The sequence below is a fragment of the Tauraco erythrolophus genome, chromosome Z (assembly GCF_009769465.1).
Source record: "Tauraco erythrolophus isolate bTauEry1 chromosome Z, bTauEry1.pri, whole genome shotgun sequence".
Taxonomy (NCBI): Eukaryota; Metazoa; Chordata; class Aves; order Musophagiformes; family Musophagidae; genus Tauraco; species Tauraco erythrolophus.
In genome coordinates this window covers 28,637,657-28,658,713 of record NC_141496.1, presented here as the reverse complement: position 1 = coordinate 28,658,713, position 21,057 = coordinate 28,637,657, and the positions used below count along the sequence as shown (strand labels likewise).

Here is a 21,057-nt window from a genome sequence, read left to right as displayed (position 1 = left end):
GTCAGGCTTGTAAGGCCACACTAATAAGAAAATGTGCCAAACTTCACACAAGAAACTTTTAACAATCAAAAAAGTAAAAGAAAGTAAGAAAGAAAGCATTGAAACATTATGAAAATCTGGAAATCTGGCAAAGGAAAATATTAACATAATTCACTTTCCCAAGCAAAACATAGGAATAATGGATAAAACAGACTAATATTTTATTTAATGATCTGAAAGATTTTCTGCAATCCAAGCAGAATTCAGATATTCTGAAAAACACACCTAGTTCAGTTACACAAATATAAGAACTGTCAAATGAAAATGTGGTTCTCAGTTGCTACACTGCCACTTAAGTTCCTGACGACACATCCATTTTATGCTTTACCGCTAGATATAAAGTGAAACCAGTAACAAAATGAATTTTCTTAAGAACATGTCAAAATATTAAGCTAAATGCTTTCCAAATTTCTTCTGTTTCCTAACCTCCCTTCTTTCATCCCAGTACTTGCTCCCCTTTTATAATCTTGGAGATTCAACAACAGCACAAAATATCTGCACTTAAAGGAACAGTTATGTAAGCCTCATCCATTAATCGTGGGCTTGGGACACATGGGACAAGTGTTGCTTAATCAAGTACTAAATTGTCTAAAATCTAGCAAACTGAAATTGCAGCAGCATTAATTCACTGTACTGTCTGCCAGAAGGGCACTTTCCAAAAAATACTTCTCCCAAGGACTGAGAGTTGGCAACATGGTTTTCCATATTGGTACTACTTTATGATCAGTTTATCTAAGCTCTCAAAATACCTACATCTTAGCAGCTTCAGAGTAGTAAGTATCTGGACAGTGAAAGCACTTAATTTGTCAGTTTTCAGAAAAACGGCTTGTTCTTATGAGAGCCTGCAAAGTTCACCTCCAATTACACAAGTTTAAGATACCCTAAAAAGCTCTTTCTAAAGAGGGAGAAAAAAAATCGCCACACAAAGGCGAATTATAATCTTCACTACAAAACCAGATACAAAACGTTACAAAAATTTAACAGAGAGAATTAATTACATTTGCCTATCTTCCATTGCAGGCTTCGTAATTTCCTTAGTTGCAGAAAAATCTCAGCTAGCTTGAAGTCTACCTCTTTGCCACACCATCACTTCTTTTTGAGTTACCCACAGCTACATCTGAGTTATCCTCTCTCCTTGTGCTCCCATTATCCACAGTCTTTTTAAAAAGTAGGCCATGAGAAATGTTCACTGTATACATATCACATTAAAAACACAGGATACAAAGTCATTTGAATTTTAGCTTTTCATGGCAGTCACAGGTAGTAAAGGTAGTACACGTGACATGGAGATAAAAGGTGGGAGGAAAGAGGCAGTAAGTTCTCTAGTCAGTTGTGGGACGCTCCTACAGCTGCACACTTGGTGCTCCAGTGTGAAAGATCTGGGTCAGTGACACGACAGAAATTAGCTATTAACCTAGAGCAGCTTTACAAAAGGAGTAATAAAAATAAGATAAGAAAAAAATCCAACCTTGTCTTATTTAAAAACGGGCCAAATTTAAGGACAGAGACTTAATAAATCTTTCTTTTCTCCACGGTTACACTTCAAAGGCAATCCTAATCTTTGTTCTCTAATCCTATTCCCCATAGTGATCTGAATTTGAAACGAAACACTACAAAATGTTATTTCTTCAGTGCTTTTAACAAAGAGTATCATGTGCAACACACTGAATATTTTGATTTAGGCACCACTATCTTCCTTATGTTCCGATTCTCTGTTGTACACAAAGATCTTTTACACAAACTAAAAGGAACACAGGTGGTTCAGGGTAGTAGCGGGGTCTTCTCTTGTGAAGAAAAACGGCATGTGAATATGAGAGCACCAATCTGATGCTCCTCTTTAGTGAAATAATTTTAATACATGCAGGCTTAGCTACTTGATGAGGTTTAACGTATGACAAAAAACTGTCAATGACATAACTTGAAACTACTTTATCTGATGCAGATATTTATATGCTTTAGTTTACCAGACAACATTTATGCAGATATTTTCATTTTTGTGATACCAGCTCAGAATTGTCTTTGAAATGTTGTTTAGCAATCACTCACTTTTAAAGCACGCTGGAAAGTACTGATAGACAATAATGCTAGATCTTGCTGCTCCTCTGCGTAACGCATCAGATAAACATATACAAGCTTTTTTATCTGAAAAGAAAAACACAATGAACATCATTATCAGAAAGTTTTCAAATTCTATAAAAGTAAGTCCTAGATTACACTTTTTCATCAACATGTTCTTCTTTGAAGAATTAATGTATCACCGGAGTACTCACATGCTTCTCAAAGGTCTTATGATTTACTGTAATTCTTTTACTAGAAACTCCCTGGGGTGCTGCAACATTACCTAATAAATGATACAGTCAGATGAAGGCTAATAACACAAAGTACTGCTTTATATTATCAACTAATAAATAAAGACTTGAATAATGTAAGATGGTAACTGACCATCTGAGCACTCCTCATGTGTTTTTCTTACAGAAAACAGGTTAACTGCCATAGCCAAGGATTTCAGTAAGCCCATTTTACTTTACCCTGAAACTCAAAATCAATTACTTTAACACATTTGAGAGAGAATATAACTTCCAGTTGAAGTGTGGTAAATTATGCTGTTTAAATCTGATTAAAAGAGCACTTCTGACTACGCCTTGGACAAAAGCAAAGCATGCTAGATCCACCTTTGCCTGACCACAAGCATTCAAAAGACGTAGCCAATACAAGCATACTATAAAGGATGCAATGTTCAAAGATTAAGAAAACCTCAGTACGATTTTGGGGGAGAAGGGTATTCAATGTAGTTCACTTTACCCCCTCATGGTATCTGTATGCCCAGGAAGCGGAGAAAACATTTTTTACGTTTGAAATGTAAACCTACTATTGGGGTTTATAATGGAAAATTCTGAAAGACCCTCAACTACAGCTGTGCTATAATTACTGCCACTATCAGAAGATGCAGCTTTGTGCCAATTCTGGCAAAAAGCATAATATTAAATCACAGAAGGTTACACCAAACTAAATTATTTGTTGTTCAGCTATAGACAAGCAGCAATCAACATTGACCACAAGAGGCCTACGCACTGAATGACTGCAGGTGTGCAAAGAAAGCCTCCTTTCCTTGAAACCACTCTGTGACTAGAAATGGAAGCACTTAGAGCTTCGTGACTACGCTATTCTTTTACCATTTACCTTCATTCAATGTTAAAATGCTCCTTTCTATAAAACTAATCATAACAGGGGCACATTAGGCTTGAGAAACACAGGCAGATTTGTTTAATTAGTTCATCAATATAAGCACATCAAACTCCACGAGTTATTGACCAAGACTTATTTTTGTTCTATACCACCAATTGTTTATTAGGTCACTTTTTGTATCCTCACCATCCATGACATGATTCACATAATCAAGTTGAGGTCAGTGTGTACTTATAAAAACAAAAATCACAAGGCACTTCTGTAAACAATAAGATGCTCTTTGCTTCTCTGAACACAAATGAACGTGCTCTACTATTTCTTCACCTCCATTTCCCCATATCAGAGCATCCAGCCCTGATAGAAAAAAAAAACAACACAAGCCAGCAGCCATTTCTGGTCAGGAAAGTCACTCAGATATAAAGTCACTCAGACGAACTGATGTATTTTATGCTATTGCATTGTAACAATTTGCATGCATAGATTTGCGTAAGAATTCTTAAGGATAGTAAAAGATTTGGCAAAACATTTTCAGCAAACAGTATCAGGATCAAGGTACTAAGAATCTGACTTAACCCAGTAATTCCTCGTAATTTCAAATGCATCCTAAAAACTGGACCATGATAAAGACTTCTGAGAACCAGAAGCATTAACTAGATGGCTGCAACCTAAACTTGTAGTCTACCTAACCTTGATAGAGAAATTAGCCAGCTGGCTTTACTGAATGCCCTGATTTCTTTTCGATTTAAGAGTTTCTTCCAGCACAAACATTAGCACTAAATGGTGGAAAAATAAGTAATGATGGAACTTTGACTGCATCATAGAGGAAGATACGTGAATTCACATAAAGGTCTACTTGTTCTAAAATATAAGAAAAGGCCCATAAAATATAAACAGTGACAAGCTTCTGTTAATTAATGTTAGATTATGTGATAAAACCTTGTCTGCATATCCACAAAGGAACACAGAGAGTCAAGGGCAGTGGAAGGGTGTTGGCAAGTAATACGCTGCCCTAGGTTCTCCCAAGCCCATGACAGAAACCATCAGCCCAGAGGTGCAGAGAGACACAAATAGGAAGGAATCCAAATTTAGGACTCAGAGAAAAAGATGCTCTGCCAGGCCACTCCCAGAACCACCTCAGGAGACTCTCAGCTCCCATATCCAGGTGTTAAACCCATCAAAAGTCAACACCAGAGCACTTTTCAGACTGCGGGGCTCTTCTGCATACAGATATGAGAGGCAGATGAAGAGTATTTTCAGATTGCACAAGACTTATCATGGGATATTTTGGGGAGGAACCAAAGTGAAGGAGAAGCAGGGGGAATCTATGTGATCAAGGGAGGAACAAGTCGGGGAAAATAGAAGGATAAGTATATAAAAATGGCTGAACACATTTAAACAGTTTGCTGCTTGATACATCTACCCTTCTGTGCCCTGCAACTGATCAGCACAGCCTGTTGTATTTTCTCATTAAATTCCATTTTTAACTATGTTCCTTGGTGAGGTACTCTCTCTTCAGCGTGAAGGTGCATGTACGTGCCAGCAACTACAGTCAGGCTACAGGCTGGAGGGCCCACATGTCCATGGGCACCAGCAACTAGACAGACCAGAGTGAAGGGACTTACATGCGACTCCAGCAACTGGACCTCAAGTCACAGGGGCCGCTATGACCATGGTGGCCAACACCTGGAACGAGTGAAGGTCTGGCTGCCAGCACCTGGGCTAGGACCCCAAGCCAGACGGTCCATGAGCACGGGTGCAAGCAACTGAAGAAACTGGAGTACATGAAACCAAGCACAAGCCCATGCATCTGTGGTGCTAGTGACTGGAACGGTGCAGGTGTACCAGTGGATCAAGCTGCACTAGCTGGTAAGCAGGTGAAGTGGCCTGGGAAGCAGGTAGGTAAGGGTGTGGGCATCTAAGGGTGAGACCACAGGAGGAGTTGGCTATAGCATAGACCAGGGGAGTCTCATCCAGCTGCCAGAGAAACCAGACTGTCTGTGGGTTTCTAGGGGCAAGCACCATGTGTTTGTAGATCTCCCTAAGGACATAACCACAGGGGGCTGGCTAGTAGAGTTCTGGCCAGGTCCAGTTGTGTGTGCACACACCTGTGTGTCTAAGGGCAAGACTATGAGGGAGTCTTGCTACTTTCAGGGAGGACCAAAGGACTCCTGGTTTATACGTGTACAGCAGTTTTCACCAGCAGCTGAAAGAGTGCTGCAGCCTTAGGGGCTCATATGTCCAGATGCCAGCAACAGGAGTGACTGGCAGACTGTGTCTGTGCCCAGCTGTTGGATGGATCCACACTGTACATACGTATGTATACATACATTCCCACTAACAGATTTTCATTGTGAACAGCCAAGCTGCTGGTACTGCTTGTGTTCACGTAAGTACCTTGTGTCAATTTATGTGGCTGCCTCTGTACATATGTATTTCTCGTGTGAGTGTGTACACAACACGTGTGCATCTGCACACCTACAAGGAATACACATCCAGCCTCACTACTTGTTGGGCTAGAAGCCTGGAGCTGGGGCAGTCTTGCCTCTGCTGGGCTGGCAGTTCCAGCCCTAACAGTTAAAAGCACTCAAGGTGAGTAATACAGTTCAAGGGACTCCTCTTTGGTGTAAGGTACCTCTGTTCAAAACTGGACTTAGAAAGTTAAAGAGGAAAAGAATATTTAACTAGTCTGATTCTTTGCCCTATTTCCTTTTATTACCTATTATTAAAAGTATAGTTACAATTTCTAAAATTATTTTAATATAGTAAGTTCTGAAAGACTCTTAATTGTCATCTTTGCACACTTATCCTTCTTGACTTACCACAGCTCAGTATTTGGCCTCAGCCAAATGCAGTCATTCTTTCAAAGAATGGAAAAACAAAGTTTTAAAGTAGTAGCTAAATATTAATTTTAGCTTTAGAAAAGTTATTTGACTCAAACTTGACTATTACGTTGCATTTGTGTAAAATAAGGAAGAAAACAGATGTATCTGTGACCAGTCTGTATCTGACTATATATACCTGATATAGTATCAAGCTACTGTATCACAGTGCATCAGAGAGAGACAGGGAGTTTGAAGCCATTATTGCAGGAAATATAATCTTCAGCGTTGTAAGCCAGGGGAAAAAGCAACTTTTTGTTCCCATTAATAACAGAGGCTGAAGTACTTACTTCCAGGAGAGGAGGGAAGAACTGAAGCATGCATTCAATTGACTTCACTTCTTAAAACCACTATTGCCTGCATTTTTCCAAAATTATGATCCTGCGCAGTATGAAGTAACTAATACCATTGCATGCTCACTCTGCATTCCTCAAACTAATGCTTGTTGGTCACTACGCAGTCTGGAACTACAAACTTACAGATGTTATCTTCATCCAAATCTCATTTGTCAAGTCAGCTGTAACTCTGACAGCTCGGCACTGAAGCTGACAGTGTATGTAGAGTACTGGTAGTGAACACCAGAGTAACATTTTCTTCATAAAACCTCTGGTTGCACAACTTTCTCAAGTAGACGCTGATTTAGATTTCCTCTAGACACATAGTGAGTCTGTAGATATAAACATCTCATAGTTGAGCACAATCTCCAATTTTCAGGATGGATTGGTCTTGGTTGTTTTTTTTTTTTTCCATTTTTCTTGTTTTCTTATGAGGAAAAAAAAAAAGCAGTAAGCTACTTTGTGGGTCTAACACCTCATATTGGGACAAGAACAGACACATATGCTGCTAAAACAAATGGATGGTAAACAGCCTGAAAGAAAAACTTCTACTTCTGCTATTGTTGTTATATATGGAAATCCTGAAAACAATTATTACACACATCTTCTTTTAATTACAAGTCACACAATTTAATGCAAGTTGAATAAATTTAGCCATGCTACTTGTCTCAAGAAATTAACTCCTATTGCAGATCATTCTGCCTCAGGTTCTTCATCAGTTGCTTTTATAGGAAGCTTAAATTGTTCTTGTCTGTCCCTTCACACTCCTTTCATAATTCTTCACCCAAAATAAATGAGTAAGGGTAATAAATGAATAAATAAAACAGATGCGTGTATGACTTTGCTTTAAAGTCTCCATGTCTTGCAAAACATAGAAGTAACTCAAAGATTTGAGATTACACTGCATATTAGCAAAAACTTCTGCTCTGCTCAAGATGGGACCTATCCCTACCCTGGCTCCCCAGTCACATGTCTCCAAAAGACTGATATCTGAAAGCTCTTTTTCTGTAATCTCGTGGAATCATAGAGAGCATTATACATAATAAAGCATTAACTAAGTTATCAAAAGAACCAACATTTAAGTACTGTGAAACAAAAAATTATTTTAAAAAACACTTCATTAGTAAAATCACATTTTGTCTAACCACGAATTCATACAAAGACTTGTTTAATTGAGCTAAAGTGCTCTCTCTTTATTTCTAATGCTGAGGCACTCCTTTTATAAATATACTACATGATTAGAACAGCAAAACCTTTTTTTACCCAACCCTTACCTCTCAGACTTGATCTGCAATACACATTTTCAAACACAACGTAGCACAATCTCTACTCACTCTTTGCAAGCAGAACTACACCTCAAATAAACTCTAGTACATTTTGCAGAATTACTGCCACACAATTCCACAAACCTTCTCTAATCAATCAATTTTTTTAAGCATCAATAGTTATTATTCCTCCCTCCAAATCAACCAGTAGATTTCCTTTATTTACACATTAAATTATTACTGTAATGCTGTCACTGAAATTAAATCCTGAGAAATTATATTTTAAAAATACTGGAGATTATATGGTTTATGTTGAAGTCAGATATAATTAGACAAAATTTTCATTAGCACATCTTTTATAACAGTACACTTAATGAGCTATAGGAATACCTCAATATTTTTACTGGCAACATTCTTCACAACAGCAGGAAACAGCTCAGAAGCATTTTTTCCCTTTGCAATCATCTAAAAAAAAAAAAAGGAGAGACAATCTTAGTAATGTAATAATATAATTTCTTAGACTAGGGTTTTTGGTTGGTTGGTTGTTTTGTTGGTTGTTTTTTTTTTAAGAAGAGACAGGCATTTATTCCAGATCTCTATTTCAAGCATAATTTCTGTAAAGTTGAGGACAAAGTCTGATTTTTTTTGTTAACTATTAGACTTTACAGGATACTATCTATACAACAAAACCCCTGAGTGCTAGCTTGTTACAAGTTTGGCAGTTGGAATCAATAAATTGGATTTTACAATATCAGACTGCAAATCATTTTTAATGCTTTAAAAATTACTTAAAACAAAGATCTCACTATTCTGAAAAGCTTTACAGAATTACCTTTTGAGAGCTGCTATCCAAAGAAAACCCACCCCATTAAAAAAACAACAAAAAAACATCAGTGGAAGTTACACAAGTTTAAGTTCTGTTTCTTTTCCCAGGAACAATCTTGGTGTGCAACAGAATCAAGGAGAGAAAAAAAAAAAAACCAAACAGACAGACATAGCACTTTAAAAAGGTTGTTTTCCATAGCAAGTTAAACACAAAAGACACTCCAGTGATGGCAAACGTCGAGAAAGAGAGGCCATCCCAAACAAATGTTCCAATTTACACTGAGCATGACGTTACATGATATAGTATAACCATTTGCTAATTCAGGTGTCAATCTCCCTGGCCATGCTCCCCTCCAGGTTCCTGGACATCTGAGTCGTTTTCAAAACCGAATTGAAAAAGTCCTTGAGCACTATGGATACCTGCATACCACAGCTGGCTACAAACTAAAAGTGTTTTAACGACTTTGCTCTCACCAAACGGGGTGCTGCAGTTTTCTTCGAAATGCAGCCTACTTTATAAATGTAACTTTTCTGAACAGAAAACTGATTCTATCCCAGTGAAACCTGGACAACAGCTTATCGAGGAAACTGCTTATAAGAAACTAAGTACATTAGAAGGAATAAAATACTTCAATATACACTACAGCTGCATGACTCTTATTTCTCAGATCTAATTCCAGCAGAATGTCTACCAGTACTTCATGTCCAAGCTGTAAACCCTGGAATTTCATGAACATATTATATCAAGTTACAGTGCTGCTGAATACAGACTCAGAGCACCCCCAGCTATGGTCAAGACCAGGATCCAGTCAGTCAAATATCAAGCTAGGCAGAAAGGACAACAGCTTACCAAGACAAGTAAATATGCAGGGATGCAACACAGGAACACGAATTTTGCAACTGCAGGTATTGCTGTTCACAACCGTCTCACATTTGCACCACTACTCAACATTAGACAGCTCATTAAACTTCATATTCCGAACTCTTGGGTCTGTCTGTGTATTTCATTGATAAAACACATTAAGGGCATAAAGATCTAGGATCTCATGCAACAACAGCAAGAAACACAGAACCAGGCAAGACCTTGTCAAACTGTATATTCAGAGATGGTTAGAAGAAAGATGCTAGAAGGAGAAAGAAAGTAGTTGTAGTTCAAGCTATTACTGAGTGAGCCTTTTAAAAGAGTTTAAGAGCAGCTGTCCAGCACGACATTTCAATTTAACCAACCTAACAACATCTTAAACTATTTCTTGCAGCTGTATTAAAACACAGGAAGCGACAAACTAAGAAGGAAGCACAGAGTACGGGTTTCAAGAGGTTTTAACTAGTAATAAACGCCAGATTCAGAATGATAGGTCAAGAAGAACTCAGTAACGAGATGCACTGCATAAAAGTATCATAGAACAAAATACTATCAATCATCTTGATGCAACAGAAGTTACGTTACTCAAAAATAGGGATGATCCTTAGACTTCCCTGATAGGCTGTAATAGTACAACTCTATGCATTACTTGCATTATTTAACTGATCAACCATAATAGCTCCAGTGTACCATGTAAATATGTATTTAGGGTCTTTTAGAAGAGTGTATTTTGACTCATTAAGTTATAATGATTAGCGTAAATCCTCTTTAGTCCATGGATCATTAACCTGAAAGAGCACAACGGTTCTTTCCAAGACTAAGGTCTATCATGTCGTTTTTGTTGCTGTGCCTAGACATTCTCCAATCATGTTATCTTCTATACCTGGAGTTCCTGCACAGACAGATATTTCATTCTAGACAAAGTGCTATGTAATGTCAGGGAGTACTGAACTTCTGTGTTTCATGAGAGAGTCACACAGAGACATGGATTAAATTCTCTGTGAGAAACAAGGCATATGAATTTGTTTTCTTAATTTATGTTCTGAAATGTCAGTAGTGAAATTCCACTGAGATTTTTTTTCCCAGAAGTTCAGTTCAGACAGGTTTCAAGACTTTCAATGGTAACAAGACTATCGCGGTTGTTTTAATACCAGTGTACATTTTAAAAGAAGTACCAGCTATTGTGTTTTCCACACAATAGTAGAACAATCTTAGTTCCACATACACTTCAAATTTATTTCTAAGTCATCAGTGTTGCTCGTAATCTTCCAAAGATTGCAATTATTTCATGGTGTACATGTAAGGAAGAAACATAAAAATAATACACTGAAAAAAAGAATACATCATTGATCATTAAAGACATATATGTATTTTAGCTGAAGGTAGGCTTAGACACCGTGATGTAAGAGGGTGAGTGGAAAGATCAAAACTGGACTACTCCTATGCTTGAAATTACACTGTTAAAAGTCACTTTCTGCAAGCAGATTTGGTTTTATTTGTAATGAATCACCTTTTCCCCCGGATAGAGTTTGCAAATCACCTTACAGGTGGAAGAAGTAGCAAAAGGAGCCATAAGCAGAGTTCTTCTGGTACTTAAGCATCACAGCTATACAGACAAAGGAAGGTTCAGACTCTTGAACTCTACTAAAAGAGTAAGAAAACTATAGGTATGCACAGCTTTTTCCCCTACCTCAGATTAGTGAAAACAAGCTGCCAGTAAGACACATTAAACAACACTGACAACGGAGTTACTTTTTCCTCTAATAAGGCCAGAGAAAGCCCTTCTTCTCTGGAAAACACCTCTTATCCCCAAGAACTCTCTAAATGTAAGCACGCAACTGATAACACACAAGCATCTTTGTGCCCAGCAAGAACATTACCACCACTGCTACAAGGCCCTGTACTAATTGCGCGAGGTCCCAGTCCTGGCCTTTAAATCTCACTGTTTCAGTTTGTCATGTGAACCAGAGGTTGGTACCAGGTGTCTGTTACGAAACACAGTTTAAACACAGGATAACAGCAAATACCTTGAAAACATGGAAGAGACTGAAAACAGAGGATTCAGCAATTCAAACAACTCACTCGTGGCCAAGTAATGGTCAACCTTACAAGCTAGAAAGCTGTTTCTGCTTTAAGAAAAGAAGCAGCAGCTGAGCAAGGGAAAAATATTCAAGAAACAGAAGATGCCTACAGTGCTTAGAACAGGGACAGAAACCAAGGACTGGGTACTTGAAAAAAAAATAAACTGGAACTGGGAAACAAAGGAGCAGACGAAAGAATGCTCAATTCAGTTCTGCCTTCCCTTGCTGAAGAGCTCTTGAGCCTGATCACCTCCAAGACCATCAAGGACCACAGTTACAAGTGCTAACTATACATGTCCAGCTTAATGGTATCATATGCTTCTAGGAAACTGAAGAAAAGGTTGTTAAGAACTGCTTTGAAGATGCAGCAGCAGCAGGTATTTATGAGTGCATTTGCTCATTGCGCACTCATAAATGGAGACCATTGTGGGTTTTTTTTTCATTTTTTTTCCTACAAACAATCTAGTAAAGCCTTGGTTTAAAATTTAAACTTGACCCATTTAATAGTCTCTAATTCTCCCATACACACCCACACACACTCAGTTGCAACAGTTTCCAATTACAGATAAAGATCTGCCCACCTTTTTGAAAAGGAAAACCAAAGGACCAATAGAAAGCTCTCCCCAACCCTCCTGTTCACAGCAGTAGTTAGAAGAAAGATCTTTTCTGAGGAAAGTAGAAGAACGTCAGTTACCATAGGTTGAAACCATAATACTTCTAAAGGCTGTGATTTCTTGCAACAGCACCTCTGACTCTCACTGGTCAAACTAGAAGACGAACCAAGAAACCTTTCACTAAAAAAAAAAAAGTGTTATGAAATAATAGTTGACAGGTTACACAGATCTAACAGGTAACTGATGTCTCTAGCAGGACTAGGATGAAAGGCAAAAGCAGAAGGTAACCAACTTGAGTAAAATACTTATCACTAGACAATAATGAAGCAAGACGTCGCTAGCTATAGAGTCAGAGAAAAGAAAACAATCACATGATAAAGTCTGTACTTACTCACTTCAGTACATGCTTGGACAGGATTAACCCATGTAAAAACCAAGCAAAACAAAAAAACCCACCCACACACATCCAGAGGAGACTGAAGGAACAAGGAGAAACAGCAAATGCAGAAGACCCAAAAAAAGTGGTCAAGTAGACATTGAACAGCTTTCCATAGCACATTCTTCTAATACTTTTAAGACAAAATAAAGGGACATAGAATCATAGAATGGTTAGGGTTGGAAGGGACCTCAAAGATCATCTAGTTCCAACACCCCTGCCATGGGCAGGGAAATCCTCCACTACACCAGGTTGCCCAAAGCCTCATCCAACCTGGCCTTGAACACTTCCAGGGATGGGGCATCCACAACTTCTCTGGGCAACCTGTTCCAGTACCTCACCATCCTTAATGTAAAGAATTTCTTTCTTATATCTAACCTAAATCTCCCCTCTTTCAGTTTAAATCCATTGCCCCTTGTCCTATCACTACACACCCTTGTAAAAAGTCCCTCTCCAGCTTTCCTGTAGGCCCCCTTGAAGTACTGGAAAGCTGCTATAAGATCACCCTGGAGCCTTCTCGTCTCCAGGCTGAACAGCCACAACTCTCTCGGTCTATCTTCATAGCAGAAGTGCTCCAGCCCTCGGATCATCTTCGTGGTCCTCCTCTGGACTCGTTTCAGTAGCTCCATGTCCTTCCTGTGTTGGGGACTCCAGACCCGAACGCAGTATTCCAGGTGGGGTCTCACAAGAGCAGAGCAGAGGGGCAGAATCACTTCTCTTGACCTGCTGGTCATGCTCCTTTTGACACAGCCCAAGATACGGTTGGCTTTCTGGGCTGCCAGCGCACATTGCCGGCTCATGTTGAGCTTCTCATCCACCAGCACTCCCAAGTCCTTTTCCTCAGGGCTGCTCTCAATCCATTCCTCACCCAGCCTGTACTTGTGCATGGGATTGTCCCAACCCACGTGCAGGACCTTGCACTTGGCCTTGTTGAACTTCTCACAGGCCCATCTCTCCAGCCTGTCAAGGTCCCTCTCGATGGCATCCCTTCCCTCCACAGTGTGTCCACAACACCACACAACTTGGTGTCATCTGCAAACTTGCTGAGGGTGCACTCGATCCCACTGTCCATGTCTCCAACAAAGATGTTAAATAGCACTGGCCCCACTACTGACCCCTGAGGAACACCACTCGTCACTGGCCTCCACTTGGACATTGAACCGTTGACCACAACTCTTTGAGTGTGACCATCCAGCCAATTCCTTATCCACCGAGTGGTCCATCCATCAAGATCATGTCTTTCCAGTTTAGAGACAAGGATGGCGTGTGGGACAGTGTGAAACGCTTTGGATAAGTCCAGGTAGACAATGTCAGTTGCTCTTCCCCTATCCATCAATGCTGTAACCTCACCATAGAAGGCCACCAAATTAGTCAGGCAGGATTTGCCCTTAGTGAAGCCATGTTGGCTGTCACCAATCACGTGCTTACTTTCCATGTGCCTTAGCATAGTCGCCAGGAGGATCTGCTCCATGATCTTGCCGGGCACAGAGGTGAGACTGACTGGCCTGTAGTTCCCTGGGTCTTCTTTTTTCCCCTTTTTAAAGATGGGGGCTATGTTTCCCCTTTTCCAGTCAGTGGGAACTTCACCAGATTGCCACGACTTCTGAAATATGATGGATAGTGGCTTAGCTACTTCATCTGCCAGCTCCCTCAGGACCCGTGGATGCACCATCATGCACATGGACTTGTGCACCTTCAGGTTTTTTAGATGGTCTCAAACCTGACCTTCTCCTACAGTGGGCGGTTCTTCATTCTCCCAGTCCCTGCCTTTGCCTTCTGTGACTTGGGCCATGCCGCTAGAGCTCTTGCCAGTGAAGACTGAGGCAAAGAAGTCATTGAGAACCTCAGCGTTCTCCATATTGGGTGGCCAGGTCCCCCATTTCCTTCTGGAGAGGGCCTACATTTTCCCTAGATCTCTTTTTATCACTGACATATCTACAGAAGCCTTTCTTGTTGACCTTGATGTCCCTGGTCAGATTTAACTCTATCAGGGCTTTGGCTTTCCTAACCTGATCTCTGGTTACTCAGACAATCTCTCTGTATTCTTCCCAGGCTACCTGTCCTTGCTTCCACCCCCTATAGGCTTTCTTTTTGTGCCCAAGTTGGTCCAGGAGCTCCTTATTCATCCATGCGGGCCTCCTGGTGTTCCTACCTGACTTTCTCTTTGTTGGGATGCACCGCTCCTGAGCTTGGAGGAGGTGATCCTTGAATATTAACCAGCTTTCTTGGGCCCCTCTTCCCTCCAGGGCCTCATCCCATTGTACTCTAGCAAGGAGATCCTTGAAGAGGCCAAAGTCTGCTCTCCTGAAATCCAGGGTAGTGAGCCTGCTATGCACCCTCCTTGCTTCTCTAAGTATCTTGAATTCTACCATTTCATGATCGCTGCAGCCAAGGCTGTCCTTGAGCGTCACGTTCCCCACCAGCCCTTCACTGTTAGTGAGAACAAGGTCCAGCGTAGCACCTCTCCTTGTTGGTTCCTCTACCACTTGGAGAAGGAAGTTATCATCCATGCATTCCAGGAACCTCCTGGATTGCCTGTGCCTTGCTGTGTTGTCCTTCCAACAGATATCAGGGTGGCTGAAGTCCCCCATGAGGACCAGGGCTCGTGAACGTGAGGCAGCTCCTATCTGTCTGTAGAGGGCCTCATCCACCCAGTCCTCCTGGTCAGGTGGTCTGTAGCAGACCCCTACTACTACGTCCCCTGTCCCTGCTCTGCCTTTAATCCTAACCCATAAGCTCTCAGTCGGGACCTCCTTCGCCCTCAGGTGCAGCTCCATGCACTCTAGCTGGTCCTTGACAGAGGGCAACTCCTCCTCCTCTTCTTCCCTGCCTGTCCTTCCTAAAGAGCCTGTACCCTTCTATTCTGACACTCCAGTCATAGGAGTCATCCCACCACATCTCCGTGATGCCAATAAGATCATATCCCAACAGGCACGCGCACACTTCTAACTCCTCTTGCTTGTTCCCCATGCTGCGTTGGCATTATCAACTTCACAATGTTTAGTTTATAGGGTTTAAACACACAATGGTGTTAAACATTATTTAATCATCTCTATGGCTACACCGTTCACCTGAAATACTTAGTCAAATATATAGGCAACATGCTCAATTAAAAAAAAAAAAATCCTTACATAATATAAAAAAGTAAAAATAGTACATGCAATTTATCATGTTAGTCCTGCAAATTTCTTTTGTTTCCTGTCTGCTGAATTATGACAGCAATTGAAACTTCTCTGAAGGAACCATTTCCTATTTAAGATCTCACCTTCCTACTGAAAATAGTTAATTACAAGCACATTGGCTTTGTTTTAAAAGAATATGACTGTGTACATGTTAATATAGCAATTTCTACATAAAATTATAAATCAAGGACTTCACAGTAGTTTTTAAAACCATTTAGAGGTTCAAATGCTGACCTGGTACAGAATCTGTAAAGCAAAAACAGTATTTGCATTAAAAAAAAATGATAGTAAAAAACCAGACACTCTAACAAAGAATATACAAAAAAAAGCACATACCCCAACAATCCTTTTCATAGCATCCAGTTTTGCCGAATCTTTACTGCTCTCCAACATTTGTTTTAGGTCTTCATTTCTATGGTAGAAATACGGTAAAGCATCAATTAGAAAAAGTAAAAAATAAAACAGAATGCCATTTTTGTATTCTTGCATCAATTCAATAACTTAAGGAGAAGCATTGGTCCTTCTTGCCCACTTTTAAATTGTATTTGTTAACATGCTGGCCTAGTATAACGAAATGTTTAGTAAAAGAATCTATCAGATTTCAACAGTAATGCAAGTGCATGCAACTTTAATGTGCTGTTAGCTGAACCTTGGCTGGATGGTTGAAGTCTTGAGGCAAAAGAAGAGCATGAGTTGAACCAACCCATTCACTTCTCTTCCCCTAGTAAGGCCCAGATGTAATAGGTTGACATATTTGTGTCAAAATACAGTATCAGCTTACGTAAATCACTGAAAAGCCTAATACAGACTTCAGTAAGGTCTGAATTTCAATGAGAATCAAGCATATAACCTTATGTTTTCATCTGCCTTTCTGGACTGCAAATTGCTATCCCCTGTCCTCAGGATTACAAGCCTCAGATCTGCAGTACATCTATTCTTCAGGCTATAAGACTAAGAGCTCAATGATTAGACACAATAGCGTCCAAGCATTTTTTACAGCTGAAATAAAATTCTCACATGAAAATATTAAGTCAATAAGGATGTTCTCTTGCAGATACAGCGTCTGATTACACATCCCTAGTAAGAAACCTCACCTTGCTTGGCTTTCTAGATGCAGAGATCACAGTCTAACTGCATTTATAGACTCTGAAAGTCTACAAAAAAGATTTCTTTGAAGAAATAGCCTTTTATAATGCCTGTATTGCTCAAGTACTAAATAATATGAAGCAAACAATGGCTCAGGAAGAGACGCCTGCAACATTCCAAAGAACTCTGAAAACTTTTGAAGTTTACAAACCCTGTAAACATAGAAACCCAGACAGGATCTCAAAAATGAACGCAAAACCTAGATATATTCTAATTTATCATTGCCCTCAACTTCAGACGGGGAGGAGGATGTTTAAGCCAAAGTCAGAATTAGTTACAATGAGACAAAATGTTGTCATCCATTCCTTCATCAATCTTCAAATAGCATTTTTTCTACTTGCAAGGCAGTCACTCTAATAGAGATTTTCCTTGTATTTTCAGACCCAGTAAGTACTGCATCTATTCTGTGTCCCTCCACAAGAAATCGACATTGCCCACATACTTCCGTATACATCCACAAAATTAAGAACCACAATCAGATGAGGGAAAAATCTAAACATTTTTTCCTAATCAACCATAAGAAAAACATTCAAAATTCAGGATGCAGGTACCTACGTGCAACTTCTAATTGAAGTCTAACTGCTTTTTCAAAACCAGGTGTTTAATGAAATACTAGAGCAACCCAATACAGATGGCCTGTTGTAAATATTGGCTTCACTTCACAGCTTAATATTATTAAAGTATTATCTTTAAAAGAACGTTAAGTGGAAGCTTCCCATTTCCTTGCCTGCTTCAGTACTATTTCCAAAACATCATTGGGAACTCTATTTTGTCTGCATCACACGCGAAGGTTCTTCCTGGTTTTAGTTACTTCCGGAAGTGCTTAAAGAACTATATGGTCAGTCTTTTATTGCTACGTTTACTTAATTGTTTGCTTCAGACCTTTACATTATACTTCCCATTCAACTTCGTTCTCTAGTTTTGCATCCTGTTGAGATCTGTTTACTGTGTCTATAGTTGGCCGTCTTCTCTATGGCCAAGTGGTAACATCCAGTGTTACCTTCTTCTTTCAACACCACTCCAAGTTGACAGATCTGTTAAAATAATTAAAGCTGTGATTTCACAGACCTTTTCCTATCACCCTCCTCCCAGCTCCCTGGGATAAAGGCACACCTCTCTTCGCGTTAAGCACTCTGGTTCTCTGATTTCACTTGAAGCTTGCTTCTGTCCACCTCTATACCCTCACACTTCTTTTAGCCACTCCATATTTTTTCCTCAGCTCTATATCCTTTTGGTATCTGACACTTTTTGGTATCAGAAATCAAATATTTGTTGGTTGAAGGTTGTACCTAAAAAATCTTTAATAATTTGGTTTTTTAACCTTTTAATCTCTCTGTGTAGTTCCATTTGTAATTAACTTTTTTAGGAGGCCTAGCTTGATTTAACTTCTGGCATCTCTTTATTCCATTTGTTCTTGGCCACAGAGATATGTTATTTTGCGGACCATTCCTACCCACCTATTCCTCATAGGATGATGAATAAGTCTCAGTTTTTATATCAACTTGAAGCACCTTGCCTGAGACTTTGCTCTACTGGGACATAGAAATTTCAGACACTCCTAATTCCTTCTGCGTAAGTCTTAATCCTTACCTTTTAAGCTTAGCTTGTGAAAGAATCTATATGACACAGTTATTATAGAATCATAGAATTGTCTGGCTGGAAGAGACCTTCAAGATCATCGAGTCCAACCATTCACCCTGTACTGTCAAGGCCCCTACATCATGTTGCTCAACACCAAATCCACACGGTTTTTAAACACCTCTAGAGATGGGGACTCCACCAGCTCCCTGGGCAGCCTGTTCCAATACTTCACAACCCTCTCTGTAAAGAAATTCTTCCTGATATCTAACCTAAATTTCCCCTGGGGCAACTTGAGGCCATTCCCTCTCGTCCTGTCATTCATAACGTGGGAGAAGAGACTGACCCCCATCTCCCTACAACTTCCTTTCAGGTAATTGTAGAGAGCGAGAAGGTCCCCCCTGAGCCTCCTCTTCTCCAGACTAAACAGTCCCAGCTCCCTCAGCTGCTCCTCATAGGACAAGTTCTCTAAACCCTTCACTAGTTTTGTTGCCCTTCTCTGAACCCACTCCAATACCTCAATGTCCTTCCTCAAATGAGGGGCTCAAAACTGGACACAGTGCTCCAGGTGTGGCCTCACCAGTGCTGAGTATAGGGGGACAATCACTTCCCTGCTGGCCACACTGTTTCTGATACATGCCAGGATTCTGTTGGCTTTCTTGGCTGCTTGGGCACACTGCTGGCTCATGTTCAATTGGCTGTCGATCAGCACCCCCAGGTCCTTCTCTGCTGTGCAGCTTTCCAGCCACACTTCCCCAAGCCTGTAACGCTGCAGGGGGTTGTTGTGGCCCAAGTGCAGGACCCGGCACTTGGTCTTGTTGAATTTCATACAGTTGGCCTTGGCCCATCGATCCAGTCTGTCCAGATCCCTCTGTAGAGCCTCCCGACCCTCAGGTAGATCAACACTACCTCCCAATTTAGTGTTATCAAGGTTACCTAGCACAAGACTGGACTTGATTTATAAAGTTGCTTCTAGTCCTATGCTCCTGCTTCCAGTTTCCTACTGCTATTTCATATAATTGTGCACGAATTGAGACAGAGACATCAGTAAAAGCTAAAGCACAGGATAATATTGCCAAATTGTGATCACCAAGTTCTCATTAACTGGTAGGAGGATGCTTCGGTTCCTTGGCACAACCAACAAAGCAACTTCTTTTCAAAAAATCTAGTATCTGACTAAAGAATCCAAGAGCGTTGCATGAATAAGACATCGTAGCAACTGCTTAAGATCCAAGTCTAGAAATACTTTTACCTAATTAAAAAATTGACGAAAAAAAAACAAAATAAGAACATGTCAATATAATTTGCAAGTGAGAAAGCAGAAAACGTGGAAAAAATAATTTTAACTTGAGGATCAAGTAGCAAAACCAGAGGAAGTTACACAGCACAAGATTCAAGTACATGCCAAAGACTACCCCCTAGAAGCTGGGAATGACAAAAGCAGACACTAATCACAGGACAAGTATGAGTTACCAGTGTAACAAATAAAAAAAAAAAGGGCAAAAGTGAATTTAAGATGTGAAGACAGAAGAAATAAGTATTTAATGATGAAATGTGCTTCTAACTGCTCAGAGAAAATACTCTTATCATATATTTCAAATTAGAACATTTTGAAATGTTAACAGGGAAGATATAAACCAGAGAAACTAAGACATGAAGACCTGCTTACAGCTTTCCTAAGAGAAAAGCAGCGGGGGGGGGGGGGGGGGGGGGGAGGGGGGGGCGCGGGGAAGAAGAAAAATAGGAAAAAAAAAGCAAGTTCTTGATGAAGTAATTTGGAAATTAATCGCTACATGAAATGCTGTATTTTTAAAAATATTTTCTAACAGATAATAATCCAGGATTAGCAAGCACTAGATACTTACAGAGTAAAATATTGCTCCATATATTCATATGGATCAGCAGCAGCAAGCCTTTTTTCTTCTACAGTTAGATATGGTTTCAGTGTAACCTCGAAGTTCTGCTCTTTAAGAGCAGATTTAATAGTGCAAGACACCTCAATTATCTTTCCCAGCATTGTAGAATTTCGTTCCATTCTTTTAAGTACAGTATTAAAAAAAAAAAAAGAAAAAAAAGAAAATTACTGCACTCAACCAAGCTTGCCTGTCGAGACTGAGGTCTACTCAAAAAAAGAAAGTCTTATTAAGTAACAGGATACCCACTCCCTTGCTGTTTTAACTTCTAGAAACAAATATCCTACGCAGATTTCAAAGGTCATTTCCCTCCAAAAACAACTCTTATCAGTAGCCTCAACGAACAATGGGAAAGGCAAATGCATTTCGGTCTTTCATATGTAGTTTACTGTACAGTACAAAAATATTTTCACCTTCTGAGCATTAAGAAGATTTAGGGAAATTTCAATCCTTAAGTAAAGTCCCTCAAAACAGAAAGCATAAATGCAAGCCTCATGTTGCTGTTCATACTTCCATACTCATTAGTTATTCTGAAGTGACAGTTCTTCAGTACACAATGTTAAACAAATAATTTCTTTATCACTTAGGTCCACTTGCCAGAAGCTGAGGAAAATGTAAGCAATCCTCCAGCTGCATCAATACCTTTGCCTCTCTCCGCTAAAACTTCACGAGTAATTCTAGCCTTACAGAGTTTTTACATATTACAGATGACTGAA

The 21,057-nt window shown here is 39.9% G+C and overlaps 1 protein-coding gene across 7 annotated transcripts in view; it reads right to left on the bottom strand.

Moving 5' to 3' along the window:
* Positions 1–21,057, bottom strand: part of AP3B1 (adaptor related protein complex 3 subunit beta 1) — a 176,755-nt gene that overhangs the window by 143,488 nt on the left and 12,210 nt on the right. For 5 of the 7 annotated variants that reach the window (XM_086630039.1, XM_086630037.1, XM_086630040.1 and 2 more), the window contains exons 2-4: positions 16,041–16,116; positions 8,095–8,169; positions 2,086–2,181 (exon numbers count right to left, since the gene is read on the bottom strand). In XM_086630039.1, the coding sequence (XP_086486165.1) occupies positions 2,086–2,181; positions 8,095–8,169; positions 16,041–16,116 (247 nt within the window). Of the gene's footprint in view, positions 1–2,085; positions 2,182–8,094; positions 8,170–16,040; positions 16,117–20,293; positions 20,464–21,057 lie in introns of those variants that run through there. The other 2 variants (XM_086630036.1, XM_086630035.1) reach the window with 1 other exon arrangement.